Source organism: Microtus oregoni, unplaced genomic scaffold (assembly GCF_018167655.1).
Source record: "Microtus oregoni isolate MIOR12 unplaced genomic scaffold, Mior012 000049F_ref0000343, whole genome shotgun sequence".
Lineage (NCBI taxonomy): Eukaryota > Metazoa > Chordata > Mammalia > Rodentia > Cricetidae > Microtus > Microtus oregoni.
The window spans coordinates 13,607,102-13,628,180 of NW_024543223.1; the positions used below are offsets into that span (position 1 = coordinate 13,607,102).

Sequence of the window (21,079 nt, forward strand, 5' to 3'; positions counted from 1 at the left end):
TACTCACACCAAAACTCAGATTCAGTTACTTTGGTCATTAACACGGTTTATTATTGGCACACTTACCAGTAAAGCATACATAAAATACAGCTGTTTTATGACACACGGAGCCACTGTGTCTTTACATGTATAGAGGAACATATTAATATGCAAATGGAAAAATTAGTTCTCTTATAAAGCTTCACATAAATACACTGAACTTGCCCCAAAAGAAAAGTTCCCATGAGAGAACCAGGTGAAGGATTTACAAAATATTATACAAGAACTATAGCATGAAAAAAAAAAAAAACCAACCACCAACTCAGTCAACTCAGTTACAATTAAAAAAAAGAAGAAATACAAAAAGTTTCAGATTTATTAAGCCTTCCACAAAATTAATGAATTACATGGCTTGAAAATATTTGGACCCACAGCGAGTTCACAAATGCATACACTTCCCAGGGTCCGTTTATCTCTGTGTACATAGTAAAATCTACCCATATATCTTTGAGGATTCCTTGTTTCAGTACTTGGCCTAAACTGAAACAACTCAGACTCAAGAACCAATTAGGCTCGGCTTGCCAGAAACTCACCTAGCTGTGTCTTCTTGGGCTCTTGCTATGCAGAAAACCAATGGAAAGTGAAGGGGGGAAAATACATTTAAATTACTTTCCCAAAACAGATTTTCTTTTCTTTTTTACTGAAACAAGAAACTCTCAAATGCAAGTCAAAAAGCAGAAAATATTTTACAATATTAAAAAGTCATCTCTAGTTGGGGGTCAGCATGTGACTGTGATCCTGAGCACGTTCGGACAGCATGGCCTTCGGTAGGTGCATGAACAGGAAGTTGAACACAAAGAGGGAGGGAAGACCGTGCCAGGAGGTGCCATAGCCTCTGCTGCTGCCAATTACCGCCAGGGACAGTGTCTGTACTTCGTGTGAAGGCCTCCAAGGAGAGGCCACGGAGGCTCATTTGAGCAATCCTCTCAATTAAAAAAATGGAAAAAAAAATCGCAAGAAAGAAAACCAGGTCGTTATGTTTAGAAATAGGTTTTTGCATGGAAACGTTTTGTTTGTGTGGGTTTAAATTTCACCTCTTTCCTCTCCTGATAGAGATTTGCGACTGGAATTCTACCCCACTGGGCCTATGGGACAGTGGAATCAGGTGCCGGGCAGGCCCATCTTATTGGGAAGCCTGGGGTGGGGGATTTTCTGATTTGGTCTCTTGAGTGGCGGGAGGTTTACTGTTCCACGGGCTGTTGTTCCCCAGGGCAGGTGAATTGTTGAAGTCTTCCTCGTCGTCCATGCCGTTGGCCGCATCATACTGCGTGTTTTCTAATCTAGTGATTAGCCTTTCGTCCTCGTCCCCAAACTCACCTCCCATCAGAGTTGGCTCTCCTACCACCATCACATCCTGTGAACAGCAGCTGACATTATTACAGGGAAACCTTAGGGGAGAGAAGCTCAGCTTAAAACAACACCGGGAGGCGCTCGGGGGACCTAGGACAGACACACTCGTGTGCGCTGTACAACCGGGTCAAGTCTCAATGTCGGGGGGCCGAGACGCATATTGGATTTCTACAGGAAATAAACATCGCCTCCTGATGTGTAACAACCACGCGAGTTTATGTCCTTAGTGCGCAGCCTGACACCGGAGAACGAGCAATGCTAGCAATCTGCAGAAATAAAAAAATGGATTTTTCAAAATTAAAAAAATCCACGCTTGGAACTTGCTGACCCGGGGCACTTCTGAGAGGGCAACAGAACCTTTTTTGACAATACCTTTCAAAAATCGCCACTTTCACTGAGGGCTGGTGAGTGGCCCTGTCATCTTGCAGAGAGCTGGGACACAGGGATACGTAAGGTACCTTCCTACAATACCCACACAACTCATTCCGAATGGTATTCTCGGTCCCCAGGATGATACACACTTTAATTGAAGACAGAATCCCTCTCTTTTCTACTCTGCCAGGTCCTTTTATGCAGCCAATATCCTTGACATTCTGCTACTTAATTATGGTAATTAATTTAGGTAAAGTTTTCGATAAAAACAATGTTCACACTGATTTGACAATTTGCATAGCTAATTAAGTCATTAGCAAAAACCTGCTGATTGCCAACAAGCCCTGAATTTACCATCTGTTATTTCATGGTGCCTGTCACCTATCTCCACACAGGCAACCCTGCTACCAATCTGGGCAGTAAAGAGAACCAGTCTGTCCAGCTGGTCCCATAAAAGAAAGATGAAGAGCGAGCTAATTATAATTACACCGATGGAGCTGGCAGTCATTAGGGATGGGGACGAGCGAGAAGAATCTGAGTAATCACTCCTTTAAGTACAAATTGTCCTTTCATGCAAACAAGAAAGCTACCTACTGGAGCTGGGAGCTCCTGGAGAAGTCACAGCTGGAGCAGCCTGGGCCTGGGGTAGGGGCAGGGCTACACACAAGACACAGCTCCAGCGTCTTTGTTCAAAGGGGATTGATTATATAGGAATGTGACCCAGGTGTGGGGCAGGCTAGCTTTCTTCTGGGTACGAGCCGAGAAGCATTTTACTTAAAGGCTCAAGGCTTGAGGAGGGCGTGTTACTCTCAGCCTCCAGGAAGCAACAAAAAGTTTTGCTAGGCCAAGCAGCATTAGAGTGATGGGTGTGCAGCTCTTTGCAGCAAAGTTAATTGAGTAAAACGTTTGACCCCTGGGCATTTTTTCCTAAAACCTTGAGGAGCTTTGCCTAGCCTCTGGACAAGGGAGCAACGTTCTCTGATACCATCTAGAACTATGAAGGTGTCCCTTGAACAAACCTTGTCTATTCCAGGATGGAAAACTCTGTTTTGATTATTCCTTCCCTGCGTCAATCTTTATTTGTATGAGATGATTTCCCACACTATGTTTTTTGACTAGTCATGCTTGTGAACTGGTAGGTTTTTTTTTTTTTTTTTTTAAGGAGAAATGGCCCAGGTGAAGTAAATACATGAAATGTGAACTTGGTTAACTCAGCAATAGAGGTACTGCTAAGGGTACTGGTCAGATACTGAACTGGGAGCTTCCAGTGTGTTCGCTAGGCAACGATGAGCCAGAAGTTGACACTGGCATGTAAGGAGACTCATGAGGACTCTTAAGATGAGATGCAGAATAGGCACTGTCTTTCTGACTGGGAAGAAGGGCCCTGTGGTTTTAAATGGAATGTAGACACTGCACAGTTGTGTGAACATTATTCAATTAGCAGAGGCTGGCTACCATTTCACTCATGGCAGTCCAAGGGTAAGAGAGTGACACTTAGGGACAGGCAATTAGGAGGCTGTACTTATGATGACGAACAAAAAGAGGCAGAAAGGACAGGAAGGGAAAGATTGACAGAGCTCAGCGTGAGGATTAATGAAAACACTTGGATGGACGGACGTGGGGGACATGCATCGCGTGTCGCCGGGCAGGAGAGGACCATAGAACCAACCATGTGGGTCTGTGTTAGTACTGTGATTCCAAAGCCATCGAGAGAAGCTGCAAGAATATGGAGACGCAAAGGAGGTTTGGGAAGCAGAGGGGAAATGGAAGAAGTGGCTGGTTTCAGCGTGTCTTTAGAAGGAAAGTCCCCAGCACTGCAGATGTGCTCTCTGCATTAGAAAATAACATCCATGCAAGAAAAAAAACCAATAGGCATGTAGTGGTTTGAGTGTCTCCAGGGGGGCTCTAGCATAGGCTTGTAATATGTGGAGAACCCCACCTTATCCCCACACACCAGAAAAAGCTGGAAAAGATGCCCGGGTGTACGTGTTTGTAAGTGCGCTGTGTTTCAGAGAACTGCTACATTGGCTTTGTTGGTTCTTCTAAAAGTATTCTTAATTAGAAGCATAACTCTGTGTGTGTGCGCGTGTACGTGTGCACAGATGCACGTGTGCATGTGTGCTGTGCATGCGTGCGTGTGGTTTAGTTGACCGACAGGTGACTAACGAATAAAAAGAACTTTAGACTTTCTACACACATGGTGCTGGAGGCCATTTAGAGAGTTCTTTGAACTCCATTTGGTTTCTCTTTGGTTCCTTTCACACCTTTACAGAAGTACAGTGCTGCTCTTCCCCAGCTGTCTCTGCTTGCTATTGTCACACAAAGTAAGAGGAGATAGGCTGTTCATTCCAGGTTGCTGCTGGCTAGGGGATGTGAAATGTGAGTCCCCACCCCCATGTCCTGGAAATCCCACTTCGGTGGTGAGAGTGACTTTCCTTCCCATGTCCAGCCTTTGTGACACACTGGGGGTGCAAGAATCCACCTGAGAGGAGCCCACATACCCTTGGTTCCCCCATGAGGCTGACCTCTGCTCCTGAGCTGGGAGCTTGGAGGTGCCACCAGCTTTTGCCCATTTCACACCTTCTCACTAATCCCCCGTGCAAGGACCACCAACCTCTGAGGAGGACTGGAAGTGACTCCTTTCAGGGCCCCTCAATGCTTCTCCTTAAATTGGCCAGAAGGGGTCACTGCTGTAGAATGACACAGGTCTCCATCCCTCCCAGGGTTGAGGCTGCAGTTCGGGATGGCTCCTAGCCCCTGCTCATGAAGTGAGAAGCAGAATCCAAGGGTTAAACCCTAGTCCTGGCCACACACACGCACACGCGCACACATACACGATTGCTGCAGAATCTCTGCAGTTCAGAGCTGTAGTCACTGGACCAGGCAGCTGATGCCTGCAGATCATTTCTAGTCAAACAATAAGATGATGTTGATTCAGTCAAAAGTACTTAAAAAGATGTGGTCACTCTTGCTTAAAACCCATTGAACCTGAAGACACTTAAGAGTCTGTGCATTTTCTTAACTCGACTTTCTTCCTGCTTCTCCCAGTCATCTGCAATTTCTATTTCGTGACATTACCTTAAAATGCATGGTATAGGAACACGGCTGGCATTCATCTCTCTATTTAGTGATGCCTGTGCACACAAAATCCACACCCGTGAGAACTACCCCAACGTATTTCTTGGTTTAGAGAATAGGAGGGTCGTGGAGTAGAAAAACTTACAGGCTTGCTAAAGTGGAAATGATTCCACTCAGACAGGTAGGCTAAAATATATAAGGTACACATTTACTCTCAACTTTTACATCATGGCAGACATCACTAACAGATGGCCTCCCAAACACTCCCTGCCAGAATTCTTGTCTACGTGGTGTGCTCTGTGAGCCGGCATGAAAGAGGGAACTTCTTGGTCATGCCCAAGTTAAGAAGTGAGTTCTTTAATGACAGGGGCTCTTTGGCCTTGTTTTTAATTTTTTTTTCATCTCGGAGTTGTTAGTCCCCTGCGTAGTATCATATCCAATAGGGTTTTAGAGAATGCTTGAAGAGCTGACCTAAATTCCTTCAGTAGCCATACTTTTTAGCCACGACACCCTGGTTCCAGAATTCTCTGGAGCTCCTTTTCTTTGTTTTCTAGAGGATACTAACAAAAGTTAGTTTCCAAACCCAGGACTAGATGAATACATGGGCTGCGTATGTGGACATTTTCAGTCCATTTTTTTAGATGGGAACATTTTCTCTATTCTCCAGTTCTGGTGTAACAGGAACAAGTACAACTCCTTGTTGCTTTAATAAGAAAACACAGATTTCACTCTGCCAACTTTTCCCCTCTGATCGTCAGGCATGGTGAGTGCAAAGGTCTATTCAGAAAATAAAGGACTGCTTGGAAACACATTGCATTATTTAAGATTAATAATTCTTAGTGGTCTTAAAACTGAAATAACCTTTCAATACCCGGGGGCTGTTATTTCTACTATCCCCTTCTCTCTAATGCACTGAACATGGAAAGCACACACATGTTTGTGGAAGAGAGGAAGAGTTCCAGCAACTCAAGGACTCCCTAAGCACTGGGATTATTTTGTCTAAAGAGAATGGACGGTAAAAAGTTGGCCGAGGGGCAGATTAGAGAGGCACATTTGCAAGTGGGGAATTTCCAGACAAAAGGTTACTCTTACGGAAAGAGATGAAGCAGGATCAGGAAAAGGCTGGCGAGGAGAGCAGATAGAGAGCGAGTGGAAAGGGTAAGGACGCCACAACACGGAAAGGCGTGTACCTCCAAAGTCACAGTGTCAAGGAAGGGTCAAATGCCTGGTGACAGTCATGAGCATGGGTAGAGAGAACCCATAAGGAACCATGGCAAGTGGTGGCAGCAGGTGTTCATAAGACAGGAGTATGTGAAAGTGATAGTCTAATACCGCAATGAGGATTTGCAGGCAGGAAAGGCCATGGTTCAGTTTGAGAAGAATCAACCAGGGATGAAGAAAGCCTTGCAGTCTACTCTCTTCGGACACTACCTTCAAGGCTCAGTTTCAAAGTTTCATCCAGCACCCCTTGCAAGTGGCCTTTGTCCAGGCCCAGAAATGAAAGGAAGAGGTCAGGGGCCAAAAGAGGTAAGAACAAGCCAGGGGCTGGCTCTACATGAGCTACGGATCCGCCAGACAAAAGTTTACTGAGCTGCACTTCTAGTGGCTGCAAGCTAATTGCCTGGCTCTTAAATACGAGGGAGGCCCATGCTGGGAAGGCCCAGGCAAATTACAGTATGGGACTGGAGCTCAGGGGACCAGTTTCCAGGGGCATATTGGGTCTCCAAGGCTGCAGTTGAGAGGCCTTAATATGCCACCAGGCATGCTGCTAAGTGATGCTTTAATTAAACCCTGAGTGCCATGTCTCCTGCCAGTGACTCTGATGGCTTTTTAATTCAGGTCCCATCACAGCACGGACTCTTAATATTCCCTCCTAATTCCTCGCTCACAGGGGACGTTACCATGGTAAGATTCGTACCTCTTGTACTATCCCACCCCGTCCCTGCCGTGCTCCTCCTCCCGCCACCAAACTACTCAGAACCCTTCTTTCTTTTTTTAAGTTCGGAGAGGAATCCCAGCCCCCTGAGTTGGGTGAAGAGAAAGGGAAGGCTTCAGGCCTAAGAGCAAAGAGAGACTTACAGGTACCTGACTGGACAGGCTCAGGCTCGCAGCCGGGGCCTTCTTCTTGCTGCCCGCAGTGTTGGTGGTATTCCCGGCGCTGCTGTTCGAGGTGCTGCTGGTGGAGTTTTTTCTTTTTCTCCTTTTGGTTGTCGGTTGCCTTGTGGGTTCTGCTGTAATAGGGAAAAGGAGAGAGGGTTGGGCTCCAGGGCAATAGTACGAGGCAACCCTAAGTATAGTGTCCTTCCCCGTGGCGCTCTTTTCTCCCCTTTGAAAAGGGAGCTATTTAAAATTTCCCCCTTTTTGTGTAATCTAAAAATAACAATAAAAGAAAATGGTTGATTTGTTTCTAGCACAAAATTTGTGAAACTCTTTTCTTCTGCACATAGCTATGGCATGATTTTTATTTAAATGCTTGGTCTATTTATGTATCTGTGACTCACTTATAGTACTGTAGGAGCAAGCTACAGGTACCATTTTCATGATTGAACTTTAAAATATTTTTACCAGTAGAAAAGTTAGGAACTAATCTACTTTTTTTTCTTTGTAACAAAGGAAGCAAGGACCTCAGAAGACTCAAGGTGTCAACGAAGTATTAACTCTAGACAGATGCTGGCAAAGTTATGTGCAACACTCACCCCATTGTACCCATGTCTCATGGCAACCCCTCTTTCTTACACCTTGATATCCTCGGTTGCCTCAGCCTTGGTGAGACTGGGGCTTTTCAGGTGTGTAGGAACACCCAATAGTTTGGACTCTGGTCTTTAATAAAGGCTATTTATTAACTTGAAGATTATTCAAAAGAATGTTTCAGTATGGTATAACAAGAAAATGAGGGAAACTAGACTTATTCAAGAAAAGCATACTCAAATAGTGAAAAATATTTGGGCCTTGAATAATGGGACGAACATGATCCATTGTGATGTGTGGTAGGGATTATTAATTTACTGTCGTCTCTTTTGTTCTGTATTGAGATATGTCCAATGCAGTACCATCCATATACACATCCATAATAAATATATCTTTAGAGAGTTTTACATATTTATGCCCCAGATCATGATGGGATTACTCGTGGCAACCAACCCTTCTCGATGAATGTCTGATCATCATAGTTTTCCTTTTGAGAGCCCTTCATCCCCAGAATATCTAGGAGCATGTTTACAAAGGTAGTGAAGAACAGGGCATACCTGGTGGTGCCACCATCCGCTGCCACTTCTGAAACAGGCAGGTCTTCAGGCAGTCTCTGGGACTGAGGTTGTAGGTTTTGTGTCTCGACATCAGTTCCTGCATTGGCTCCAGTATTACACACAACTGCAAGGAATTCAGAGTCACCGGTGTTCAGCTACTTGATCATATTAATTACAACAATAATTCTAACAGCTGGAATCCATTAGCCAGCTTAAGGGTTCTTTTGCTTTTTTTGCTGGTTTTGATTTTCTCTATGTAAGTTTGAAGGGAAAAACTCATAAGCCACACTTGAGTATACCCACTTAATGGAGTATCATTTATAACATGGTGTTACAGCTGGGTGTGATCACACACGCACATGCATGGACGCACGCACGCGCACACACACACACAGAAACACATATACACTCTTGTAGAGACTTAAGGCTGGACACAGTTCTGTAATGAATTCAGCGGCTTCTCCCTGGGTAAAGGCAAAGTGCTCTTCCATGGAGCACACTGCTCCGATTTCAGCTCTGTCTTCCGGCTGCTCTTCCTGTTTGTGTAACCGCACGCTGTGCATGCCAGTGCTGGTTTACACGGGTTATCTGGTGGGGAGATGCATCTTTTAAACTTTTCAGAGCAAGCTGATGCTTCTTGATGCCAATTCTCATAAAAGTGGATAATGAACACTAGATGTGTTTTTACTCATATGCTCATTTGTATTTCTATTTCACCCGTGAAGATCGTGTGCGTGGCACAGGTCTGTATCCACTCCACGTGGGGGAATTCACTCTGACTCTACATTTACCACCTTGTCGCATCCTGTACTTAGCTTTTTAGCTTGACTTTGGTCCAAAACATTTGATGACAAAGATTGAATGAAACAAAAAGACAAAGTTAGCTAGGATGACCACAGACTCTTGGATGCCTTTGGTGGCAGGCATGTCAGGACACCACAGTACAGAGAGCACTGTACCTATTAGGACAAAGCCTGTGACTTGGAATGAACTATCCATAAGACTTGGGGGCTCCAGTGATGCAAATATTAGCATATGCCTGCCCCTGTGCAAATCATGGTTGCCTTAGGAAAGGCATATGCTTTCCTCTGGCTTTTCCCCCAATCAACCCTCACCTGCAGCACATCCCCCTCAGAGGTGTTCTGCTCCCTGAGTCTTGTTACCTCCTCCTTCTGGCCAATGTCTGCCCCATCCTTGAAGATACAGAGAAGGCTGCTTGCTGTGCCCCCCTACATTTCCCGGTGTAAGCTGCAGTGGTGTCCCTTTGAATCTCCCATTGCATGCAGCCTTTGCTGCCTCACAGACTTCTACTGCCTTCGAAGTCTCCTTTCCACTGTGTTAGAGATTCTTGGAATGCTGACACTTTGCCTTTTACCTCCATGTCCCAGTTTTGGCTCCAAAGAACAGATATATTTAAGGAGCAATTCTTCGAAAGACCACAAGACAGTTTCAGGCCCAGAGAGCAGTCTAAGCAATGCGTCCATTAGAACCACGTGATCTGACGACTGAAAACACAGACTTTCATGCCCAGTCCCTTCTCCTCACGTAGTCTACACGTGCGGCCCTGAATACGTGTTTTAAAACCCCTTACTTGCATAAGATTCTATAACTTACTCCTAGAATTTCAGGTTCTCTGCCCCAGAGTCTGGGCTTCCCAAGGAAATCCTCTGCCATGTTTACAGTTAATGTCCAATTCCTTTCTCATTTCTTCTACCTTCCCAAGTTTCCCCCTAAGTCTAATCAGAATCAAGAAGAACATTACCTAGAAAGATTTCACTTGCTAATGACAGGTTTGCTAAATTCACTAACCCTTTGGGAAAAGGGAGGTTTGAAAAAATTTAATATTTATTTTTATTAATTTAATATACATTAGGGTTTTGCCTGCATGTAATTCTGTATGAGGGTGTCAGATACCCAAGAATTGGAGTTACAGACAGTTGTGAACTGCCATGTGGGTGCTGGGAATTGAACCTGGGTACTTTGGAAGAGCAGCCAATGCTCTTAACTACTGAGCCATCTCTCTAGCCCCAAGAGAGGAGATTTTGAAGCCTGAGCAACGCACATACTATGTCTAGCACAGAAATGACAAACCCTTCCTCCTGGCTCTTGAGTGACCATCATTATAGATCCCAGAAGTAATATGGATTTGCTTGTTAGATCTTCATTCTGCAGACCTTCATACTTAATTTAGGTCCCCTTTGAAATCTAAAATGCCAGAAAAGAGCAGTCAGCAAAAGGGACAGGATTCTCTTGCACTCAGCTCTTTAGTCCAACATGATGAGGGCTCTGTGTGTGCCTTTTGCTATGCAGAACACTGCTGGGACAGATGCCACAATGATCTCTACTGGCAGATCTGAGAACCCCTCAGAGCAGAGCCAGGTCACATTCAGGAAGACTCCGAGACACTTATGGCAAGAGAGTCAGAGAAATCCCAGAGAGTAGGAAACAGTTTTTTATGAATAAAAGGTAATAAAAGGGAAATATTTTCAGATCACTTTCTTTCCATTCATCTCTTTCGGCTGTCCATGCAGTCATGACGACTGTGAAAGGTACAGGTGAGCGGAACACACCGGGAAGTCTCAGTATGGGCTCTGACTGTCATCAGGTGTCTGCCCTTGTCACGCCGCTAAACAGCTCTGCAGAACACACACCCGCCCTGTACTGTGAGAGCCTGAGCTAAAGTGTCTCTCACACAAGCTTCAGTGCTGAAAGTGTGGTGACATGCCTGTTAGGAAGCACAGCACGGACAGCAAACGCCACACCTCACCTCTTGACATCAACACACATTCATTGAGCTTCACAATAGGCTTTTGTGTTGGGGACACAAAGAATGAGAATGACCTTCTGCCCTCCAGGAACACATTGTCCCCTTAGAAATGATTTAAACAGCTTAAGAAATCTACCCTGGGCTCACAGTTCAAGTGTCCTACGAAATCACCTCCTTTTGACAAAACTATTTTTCATTACACGACAGGCCGGATGACAAAGATGACCTGCTTGGACCCAGGAAGAACTACTAGCATCCAGCAGGGTATGGGTGGGAGAGCTACACTCACAGAACCGTGAACTCATGTTCTTTTACCCTGCCTCTCCTCTCTGAATATTGGGATTTTTTTTTTTTCCCAGAAGCTAATCCTTAGAAGATTTCTCTCTTCCACTTTAATGGGAAAATATCTTTCTATCATAGTAACCCATCCCAAAAGAGCATGTATCTTTTGCATGCTAATCAAGAATCTGCACAGTGGAGAGGTCCTGGGCTGGAAAGGCAGGTCCACCCCTTTATTCATGTATGTAGATAAGGCATCAAGTCTGCTGTGCTGATGCAGAGGCTTTGCAGGGCTGTGTGCTGTAGGTGGCAGAACTATCTCAGATAAGAGCCGGTCTCCTAAGCAGTGAGGCATCACATCCTGTCAGCAAAAAGCCCTGCAACTGTTACAACATAAAATCAGGAAGAGGGATGGGGAAGGAGGTTTCTGTTGGACCTAACCAGTTCTTGGAGTTGCAATCCATGCTCTTTCCGATGTTTTAGAACATCTTGAGAATGCGGCTTGGAAGTTGTTGAATCCACCATAGTTCCACCCACTGATCTGAGCTGAGCATTCCTCTTTTTATAAGTATGAGCCAGACCACATGGCTTGTTTTTCCTATGCTGCATGCATGCACACATACACATGCGCACGCGCATGCACACACACGTGAATGGATTGAACTCAACATAATAATACACGATCATTGATTTGGAAGAATAGTTTTATAGCAAAATTACACCTGCTCCCAAGTTCCCAGTGTGTAAAAAGAAAGGTAACAGCCAACATGTCTGTAGCAACATCTGTAGCAGCATGCATGCAGGGCTGTAGTTTAAGTTTTCATTCTACAGTGGTACTGGACAGTATCTTTTGGAATCTCGGGCTGCTGTGGAAAGGGTAGGAGCAACAAGGCTCAAGAGGAGACTGGGCCTTGAATATATGTGAATATGAAACCTTTCAAGATGTGTGGCTGCCTAGGTCAGTTAGCACCCTAGATAAGGTCACTGTCTATCTTCAAAAGGTTTAAAGGATGCCACTTGACAGATTTCCAGAGAGGGTAGGCTAGGCTTGCTCTGCACGCTTCTATTCTATTCTGACTTCGTGGGGTCCTGACACGGGGATTTGCTGAGTGAACAGATGCATGGATGGATGGGCCACGTAGTGAAGCCAGATTAACAGCAAAGAGTCATTTGTCAGTAGAAGACAAATCAGGCACAGTCCTGTGGGCTTAGAAGTGATCAATCTAGTCATCCAATAAATGACTGATTGCTCCTTCAGTGCAGAAAGCCGGACCCAGATGCACGTGTCTATGCAGGCTGGGCAGGGAGGATCTGGGTGATTCTCAAGATTCCTGCAATTTCATATTAGCAGAGAGCCTAGCAAATGTGGATAGCATGCTTCTTTTTCATCTAATAGTTTTCCTGGAGGATTCTGATTATTCAGCTGCACATTCGCCCTCGTCTGCAGAGTTGAAGAAATAAGTGGCACTTGTCAGTGTTGGCCTTGAACTACAATGAAGCTGGCATCCTGGAGTCAGTATGTGGTTGCTACTATCTGCCACCAGCATTTCAATCTTATCCTTTTTTAAACATGCATATTTGGGCTATGTGTATGTGTGTGTGTCTGTGGGTGAGTGCAGGTGTATTAGTGCTGCACTATGGCACATCTGTAGACATCAGAGGATAACCTCAGGTTTAAGTTCTCCCCTCCCATTTTTATTTGAAGCATGATCTCTCTTTGCATTGTTGGTTGCTGCCTATGACATGCCAGTTGGTTCATGAGCTCGTCTCCCATTTCATCATAAGAGCACTGGACTTTAATTAATTAATTAATTTCTGTGTGCGTGTGTGTTCGTGTTGTGAGCATTGTACTCGTGCGGCTGTCAGAAGACAGCTTGTGGGGTTGGTTATCTCCTTTCGTCACCTGGGTCAGTAGCAAGCAACTTTGCCCATTAAGTTTTCTCTCTGGCCCCACATTGAGTTTTTCTTTTTAATGTGAGTGTTGGGGATCAAACTCAAGTCCTTCCATTTGTATGGCAAGTGAGTTACCCGCTGAGCCAGCACCCTAGCTTCTACCCACTTCTTATATCCAGGTCTTTGCAAGGATGCAAGGATGCTAGGTGGAGCCGGGCGGTGGTGGCACACGCCTTTAATCCCAGCACTCAGGAGGCAGAGGCAGGTAGATCTCTGTGAGTTCGAGACCAGCCTGGTCTACAAGAGCTAGTTCCAGGACAGGCTCCAAAACCACAGAGAAACCCTGTCTTGAAAAACCAAAAAAAAAAAAAAAAAAAAAAAAGGATGCTAGGTGGATAACTTATTCAGGCTTCTGCTTAGACTTTTTTCTTATATATAAACCTTCCCCTCTACTTTCTAGTCATCAAAAAAAGATGTGGCGAAACTATGTTCTATGTGCCATATCTGGCCACCCTTTACAGCTCTCGTGTACTATAACAAAGACTGTGCACTGTAACAAAGAGGAACAGTTGGACCAGATCCATATGATGCACAGACCCAAAACCATGTACTATCCTGCCATTCGGAGGAAGTTTGTTGGTCCTTGTTCTGAACAGCACTATCCTAAGGAGGAAGATTACAAATGGCTTGTCATGTCTCCGTGACAGTGCAGGAGCAGAATCAGATCACCACCCAATCCACTGCTCCTTTCATCGAGAATGATTTGCTTTTAAAAACAAAACAGTCTGATGAACTAGATAAGGCACTTAGTAGCATAGTTGATTTGTGATGAAAAACCCTCTTTATCTTGCAATGTCCCTGTAGGGCTTTGCTGTTGCGCCTAGCTCTGCTCTGAAAAGCTACACATGGCTCCCAGCAGTCTAAGCCTCTAATGTCATTGAAGGTCCAACTCAAATCCCACCCTGACTCTGAGCAACCTCACTGCAAGCATCTCCTTTGCCCCCGTGACACTTATCATTATTATTTTCTATAATTCCAGCACTTCCATTGGCATTGGGATTTTTTTCCTTGTGGAGTTGGCCATGTCCTTCTCTATGGCAGGGTATGTTTTACTTTTCTTCTTATTTAACATGGTAATAGGTATATTCAAATATTTGTTGAGTCATAATGTGGTAATAGCTATGGAGCACCTGGTCTAAGTCTCTCCCTGGAGTACGGACCTAGCTCATGCTAATTTTATCATTAACCTTCACCATCTCTTGGCCCACTTTTACAGGTGAGGGAGTTCGACCCAGAGCCAGTAAGTCATCCAGAGCTAATAATGAAGGCTGTGGCTATTTTAATGCTGCTAAGGTGACAGGGCTTTCTGAAGGGCAGGAGAAAGGTTTGGTTGAGTTTGCCTGGCTCCATCACCGCTCTCCTAACTCCTAACTGCTGTTCCGTTTCCCTGTGGGAACACGGACATGAATTGCTTAAACTGCTGGAAAGACGCAGACCCCAAAGTCTTTCATCAGCCCTCCCTAGCTTTTTGCATGTGGCATGAATCTGTATACAGAGGAGAGACATTGGGACGGAATCAGGCATTAGACCCAGATTGGCGTAGGTCACATCTCCCACACCTGCCATTAGCGAACTGCGTGTTCTTACCTGAGATCTTTAGACTGCTTTATTCTGTTTCCTCGTCTGCAAATGGGAATACAGGGTACTACTCATATTAGATGGCTTGAAAGAGCTAGGGCAAGCTCTTGTTGCAGAGTCAGGGACAAGTCAAGTACTCAAAAGGTGGACGCTGGTGTTATGAAGATTTCTTTGCACATCCCCTTTGAGGCAGGAGGATGATATACCCCAGGGCTGGTAAGCTATTCTGTAATGCTAATCACATGATCTCTCTGGGACTTAGAGGGTCCTTGTGTATAAACCTCTAGGGTTTATGCATTAATCGGGTACTTGACATTTTACTAACCAAGGTCTGAAAACCACCCCTGTGGAGACTTCAGCCATAGATACAGAAGGTTGACTCCAGAAGCCACAGTCCTTTTTCCCAGTCTCTCATTCCTCTGTCTAAATCGGAACTAGATAGATCTATTAAGAAGGTGCAGGGAGTCATTAAAGAATATTCTTCAACAAGTTGCTCCTAATTGTGAAACACACTATTTAAGAGCACATTAGAAAAAGATAATGCGCGGAATTTAAAGGAAGAAAGAGACAGAAACAAAGCTGAGAAAAAGCAAACAGTTGCCCACCAGCTGCAGAAGCAAATGAGTCCCCATCCCTGGTCCCCACACCCACTCGGCCCAGAAAGGAGAAACAGCCAGCAGAGGAAATAACTTCGCCTTCCAAGCTCTGCAATTCCGAACATCAGATTATGATTTGAGTTTATTTCCTGATAGGATTAAAGGTAGATTGGTTGTCAAATTCAAAATATCCTCCTTTTTATCTGAAGCTTCAACCAGGAGAGCCTTTGCCTTTTTTCAATTGTTTTTTCAATTGATTATTCATGCAAGTTATCTTATCCAATGGGCCCTTCAGAGTGGGGGCCGGTGCTATTAGGGAAAGGAGGTTGTAGTAGTGGCTGCTTCACTAGACAGCTGCCATTCTGGTCTTAAAGGGACCATTTTTTCCCCCCAAAGCCAGCAGACTGAATATTTCAATATCTATTCTTGATCTCACTCTGAAGACTGCTGCCTCTTGACCACTGAGGCTACCGATGGAACCTCCAGTTCACCCAGAGGAGGTGTGGTCTGGCTGCTTTGCCCTGGAGATCCTGCATCTCTTAGACCCACGAAGCATGTGGGGGAATGGGAGGGAGAATCAAGATGGCCTTTCTAACCCTTCCCATGGTCATAATTTATCTGTGGGATCTTTCGGCATGGACCTTCCCTCTGCAGTGTTTGGATTGGCCTCTCTTCCAGCCCTGCATCATGGAGGCAGATCCTGGGGGTCATTTCCCAAGGGACTTCAAATAAGGTTTGGTCTATTGGAAACGACGTGAGGTATATTCTAGGACTGTGGGTCTAAATTATGCAGACCATGAGCCTACTACTACAGAGATATATTCTCTCAGGTCTTGAGACTGGATGTCTGGAGACAGAGGCAGGAGGATCTCTGGGTTGAAGACCAGGCTTGTCTACAGAGCATGTTCCAGACATCCAGGGATACACAGAAAACCAAAAAACAAACAAAAGACCAAAAATCAGAATTTGACTCATAAGAACTGGAGAAATTATAGTTGACCTTGGTGGACGTCTTCCCTTGCCTTACCTTTCTCTCCGGTAAATTTATCAACCAAATCAGAGCAAATGGCAGCTTTCTTTTAAAAATTGTAATGGAGCTGGGCGATGGTGGCGCACGCCTTTAATCCCAGCACTCGGAAGGCAGAGGCAGGTGGATCTCTGTGAGTTCAAGACCAGCCTGGTCTACAAGAGCTAGCTCCAGGACAGGCTCCAAAGCCACAGAGAAACCCTGTCTCAAAAAACCAAAAAAAAAAAAAAAAAAAATGAAAGCAAGTGAACATGCTATCTGAAGTACAGGTCACATCTGCAGCAGCTCCCAGCACCCAGGACCATGACCTGTATGTCCAGCCTCTATTAGGCAGCCTGACAACAGCTCTGCCTGCCTTTGAGCCTATAGCCCAGGAGTCACCTTGGCTCATCTTCCTCTGGCTGCTTGTTTAAGCTAATATTTTTACAATCAACCCTCCATATAAAACCTCAGTAGTAAACTGGCCATTATAAATTTCCATTTTTCCTGGGTGGACCTTGCTTCACCTGTACAGTTTATAAGACATTTTGCAATCTGCAAAAGAGTAAAGGATGACTTTGTGGGTATTTGGAGCCTCACGCATCTGCATTGCCTTGGACTTAAATTCCGGCACCTAACAAATGGGTGAGCTTGAGGAAAGTCCCAAGGCTCTTGGTGTTGGGGTTTCTGCACGGTCAAAGTTGGTCGAGCACTAGCACCTCACCAACTAGATAGGAAAAGAAGCAACAATGAACTTAACCAAGTCCTAGCATACGGAAAGGACTTCGCATGCTTATTGTGACTGAGGAATAACCACACCAGTATGCCCTTGGTGTCACAGAGTACCGTTCAAACATGTCAGGACATACCTGTTACATGTAAACGTGTGTATGTTCATATGAATGTGTATATTCACACCCACACACGCACACCCTGAAAGTTAGATTTTAATGGTAGAATGGATTGCCCATGTGTTCACATGTTCTGACATCATCTAGCTGCTCAAGCAGCATCTGGGTTCTCAGCCTGGTGTCTAGATGTTTCCCAAAGGAAGAAGAAAACCCTGTTCTCCCTATCATCAGCAGACTTCCAGGCAGTGCTGTCTGTGTCTAGCTGGACATGAGCAACTTTTAGGCACAATTAAGCAGTTTTTGATCAGGTGCTGGGTTCCTGTTGAACCAGGGGTCTGAAAAGGAAAGCTAGCTCTGGTGGACAATCACTCGTGGGCTATCTCTCGGTTAGGGTTCTAAAGAGAAACAGACCCAGGCTGTATGGATGTACGGATGTGGTCGTGAGACTGAATGCTTTCTTCTCTGGAAATCCGTAGTTCTCGTTCCTAATGTCTCAGTGACGGAGGCTCATTCACCTAATAGAGAGTAGTCTGCTTTACTTAAAGTTAGCTGATCCTGGAGAAACCACATTTACAAAATACCTTCACAGCAATACCAGCAGCCTGGCTGAGATGACATACGACGTTCATAGGACGGCACTGTGGCAGACCCCTTTACTATAATGTGAAAAACTAGACAACTGACCTGTGTTCTTGTCTTTAATTAGATTTTTTCTCTTCTATCTCTGAGCACTAAACAATCTGTTCACCGAGGGGAGTGGATTAACACTTGCGCATGATCATGACATGATGTCAAAGAAAGCAAACGAGGAGTTCTCCATCAAGTGGTCCAGATTCACACCGTCCTCTTCCCAGCTCAGCCTAGATTCCCACCGTCCTCTTCACAGCTCAGCCTAGATCCCCACCATCTCTTCACAGCTCAGCCTAGATCCCCACCATCTCTTCCCAACTCAGCCTAGATCCTAGATCCCCACCGTCCTCTTCCCAACTCAGCCTAGATCCCCACCGTCCTCTTCACAGCTCAGCCTAGATCCTAGATCCACACCATCTCTTCACAGCTCAGCCTAGATCCACACCGTCCTCTTCCCAACTCAGCCTAGATCCACACCATCTCTTCACAGAGCCTAGATCCACACTATCTCCTCACAACCCAAGTGACTCGAGCTAATCCAGCATGCATCTCAAGAGATCCTCAAGGCTCTCTGTGTGCTCGGAAAGGGAAAGTGGAGGAGCCATGCTAGGAACCTGATGGTGACCACAGAGGACTCAGTTTCTCTAACAGGCTTTGTGTTAGAGAGAAGCAGAGGTGAGCAGCATCATTTCCAAATGGGCTGCTGTGGTGGCTTGGGTGAAAAATGTTCCCCATAGGCTTGGCCACTCAAACACCTTGGGCCCCCTTGATGGTGCTGCTTTCAAGGTACAGAAGTGTGGCCTTGTTAGAGGAAGTATGCCACTAGGGGTGGGCTTTGAGGTTTCAAAGACACCTGCTGGTTTAGGCTCTCTGCTTTGTACTCTTGGTTCAAGAGGTAAGTTCTCAGCTGTTTCAAGTACCATTCCTGCTGCCATGATGGACTCCAACCCTTTGGAACTCTTAGTCCCATCGAACTCTTTCCTCTGTATGATGCCTTGGCCAGGGTGTTTTATCACAGCAATAGAAAAGGAGCTAAGACTGCTACACATTCTAAAAGGGTGAAGGTTTGAGGAAGGGCCATCAGAAAGAATTAGTATTTAAGTGGAAACACACAGGTAAAGGATAAGGTGCTCAGGACACTGGGCGGGAAGAGATCTCAGGCTGAAAGAGGCATTTTGGAATGCCAGATCAAACCTGGCATTGGATACTGCCACACTACGGTCCCAGCAGTTCCAAGGAAGGGCTGACTGGAGGGGCTGTGGTGGGTAGACAGGCAGGGGTCAGGGCAATCAAAGCCCTAGTGTCTGTCTCAGAGAGGAGGGGACAGGTCCAGATAATGTTGCAAACGTCCACAGGAACGAACGCTTAATAGAAACATGATGGCTGCTGTACAGTTTTCTTCCACCTAGTTGTAAGGCACGAGAAACATCATCAATTAGCATTTGAAGGTTTTTAATGAAACGAAAGCATCAACCATTCTAAAAGACAAAAACTGGCTGCTTCAGTCTCTAAGCAGTGGAGCCCAGCCCCCCACGGGAGACATTGGTCACAGCGTGAAGAACAGTAGTGTCCCTTAGTAGACAGAGGTATCTTTTCTAGCATGTGGGTTTTATTTCCCAGGGAGCTTGGAGACTGTATGTTTGCAATGGCAGAGCATTAAACACTCACATTTATAAATGGGGCCTTAGAATCTTAATACCGCAAGTAAGGGAATTGGGAATTGTCCTGGGGAGCCGTTGGTGACAGTTTCCAAGGAACATGGCTATCTTGTGTGAACAGTCGTAATCCCTCCTGAAAGCACACAGAGTGCTTATGCCTGCCTCCTTCTCCAGTGCAAATACCCACAAGACAGTTTTGTGTCCTGGGACGTGGGCGGGCATTCCCAAGGCTACTGTTTGGAAGGGCTCTCTGGGTAGGTAGGATGTGGCTTTTGCTTTCTTGGCACTGGTGCCCAGAATGTGACTACCTTTGCAGTGTTGGCCCGCCTTCTCCAGGATTTACATCAACCAACAGCCCTCCTGTAACGTGCTGTGCTGGCACACACAGCAAAGGAGTAACCTCTCAATAATTTGACACCCAGCTTCTGGGTTGATCCTGGCTGCCCTGTCAATATGTGCCTGTGAAGCCCAAACTGTAGTCTCATAACTTTAGAGGAGATCAATTAGTTCCCCCTTAATTTTCATGCCCTTCCTAGTGAATGGATTTTTATTACCCTGTATTATAACGAGCTGGATAGATGTCAGTTTCCCCAATGGTGCTGGGGTCCCAGTGGTAAGGGCATTTGATCAGCCTTATGTCACCAGAAACTCGCAATCAGAAGGTCATTTTAAAAAATACAAATAAAATAACAAAGACAAACTGATGTGGAAGGAAGGGGGTGGAGAAGGAGAGAAGGGAAAATAGACAATTCTTTCTGACTGAGGGTGTGTATGGGGTCTCGTGCATTTGTATCTGCGTGTGCGTGTCTATCGAGGCTAGAGACCTATCTCAGATGTCCTCCTCAGTTGCTAGCCACTTTTTCTATTGAGACAGGATCTTTCACTGAACCTAGAGTACACCTATTCGGTCAGGTTGGCTGTCCAGCAACGTCCAAGGAAGAGCCTGCTTTCCTGGTTCTGGGATGGCAAGTGAATATTACCATTCACATCTTTTTTTTTTTTCTTAATGGGGGTCCTGGGTATCAAACTCATGCTTGCATGGCAATCACTTTCCTTTCTGAGCCACCATTTTAGCCCTTCTTTCTGACTCTCATCTGTAGGTATTCTAGCATAAAATACCACGAGGGCCCGGTTACAGGAACAGCAAGGCCGTCATCTTCATCCCTCTGCCCTCCTGTCTTTTGGAAACCTGCATCACTTCTAATATCAAGCACAGCCCCCCCCCCCAAGTATTATAAGCCTCAAGAGGGGCGACAGCTGTGTTCTTCTCTGCACTTGTGTCCCACCTGCTCCCCGTGGGAGACCTTTAGTCTTGTATCTCTCCACATTATCTCATCATTTCTCTTGCCTGGTCACTGGACCCTTTCCAGAAGATCTGTAGGTATTGTTGGAAATCTTCCCTGTTCAAGCCAGCCAATGGGCCCAATATACTGGGGCTTCTTGACACACACACACACACACACACACACACACACACACACGGCTTTATGGTCAACGCCTGTCTAATTAAGTCAACTCCTGGCATTGCATTCATAGACCAGAAAGCCGGATTTATCGGGTCCCTGAGAAGGGTCAGGAACTGGGCCTATTGCCTTGAGATACTCAGATGTTTCAGGCACCTTCTGGAGGCAAGGGTGGAACAATGCAAGCATAGTTCACTCGTTCTAGGTTTCTGTA

General features: G+C 45.4%; 1 protein-coding gene across 11 annotated transcripts in view; it reads right to left on the reverse strand.

The window, feature by feature from the left end:
- Positions 1-35: 35 nt before the first annotated feature.
- Positions 36-21,079, reverse strand: part of Ldb2 (LIM domain binding 2) — a 345,604-nt gene continuing 324,560 nt past the window's right edge. Inside the window, exons 6-9 of one of the 11 annotated variants that reach the window (XM_041636615.1) lie at positions 8,085-8,208; positions 6,919-7,067; positions 4,376-4,518; positions 1,262-1,393 (exon numbers count right to left, since the gene is read on the reverse strand). In XM_041636615.1, coding sequence (XP_041492549.1) covers positions 4,414-4,518; positions 6,919-7,067; positions 8,085-8,208 — 378 coding nt within the window. In that variant the 3' untranslated portion in view covers positions 1,262-1,393; positions 4,376-4,413. Of the gene's footprint in view, positions 1,656-4,375; positions 4,519-6,918; positions 7,071-8,084; positions 8,209-21,079 lie in introns of all 11 variants that reach the window. The other 10 variants (XM_041636616.1, XM_041636614.1, XM_041636613.1 and 7 more) reach the window with 10 other exon arrangements.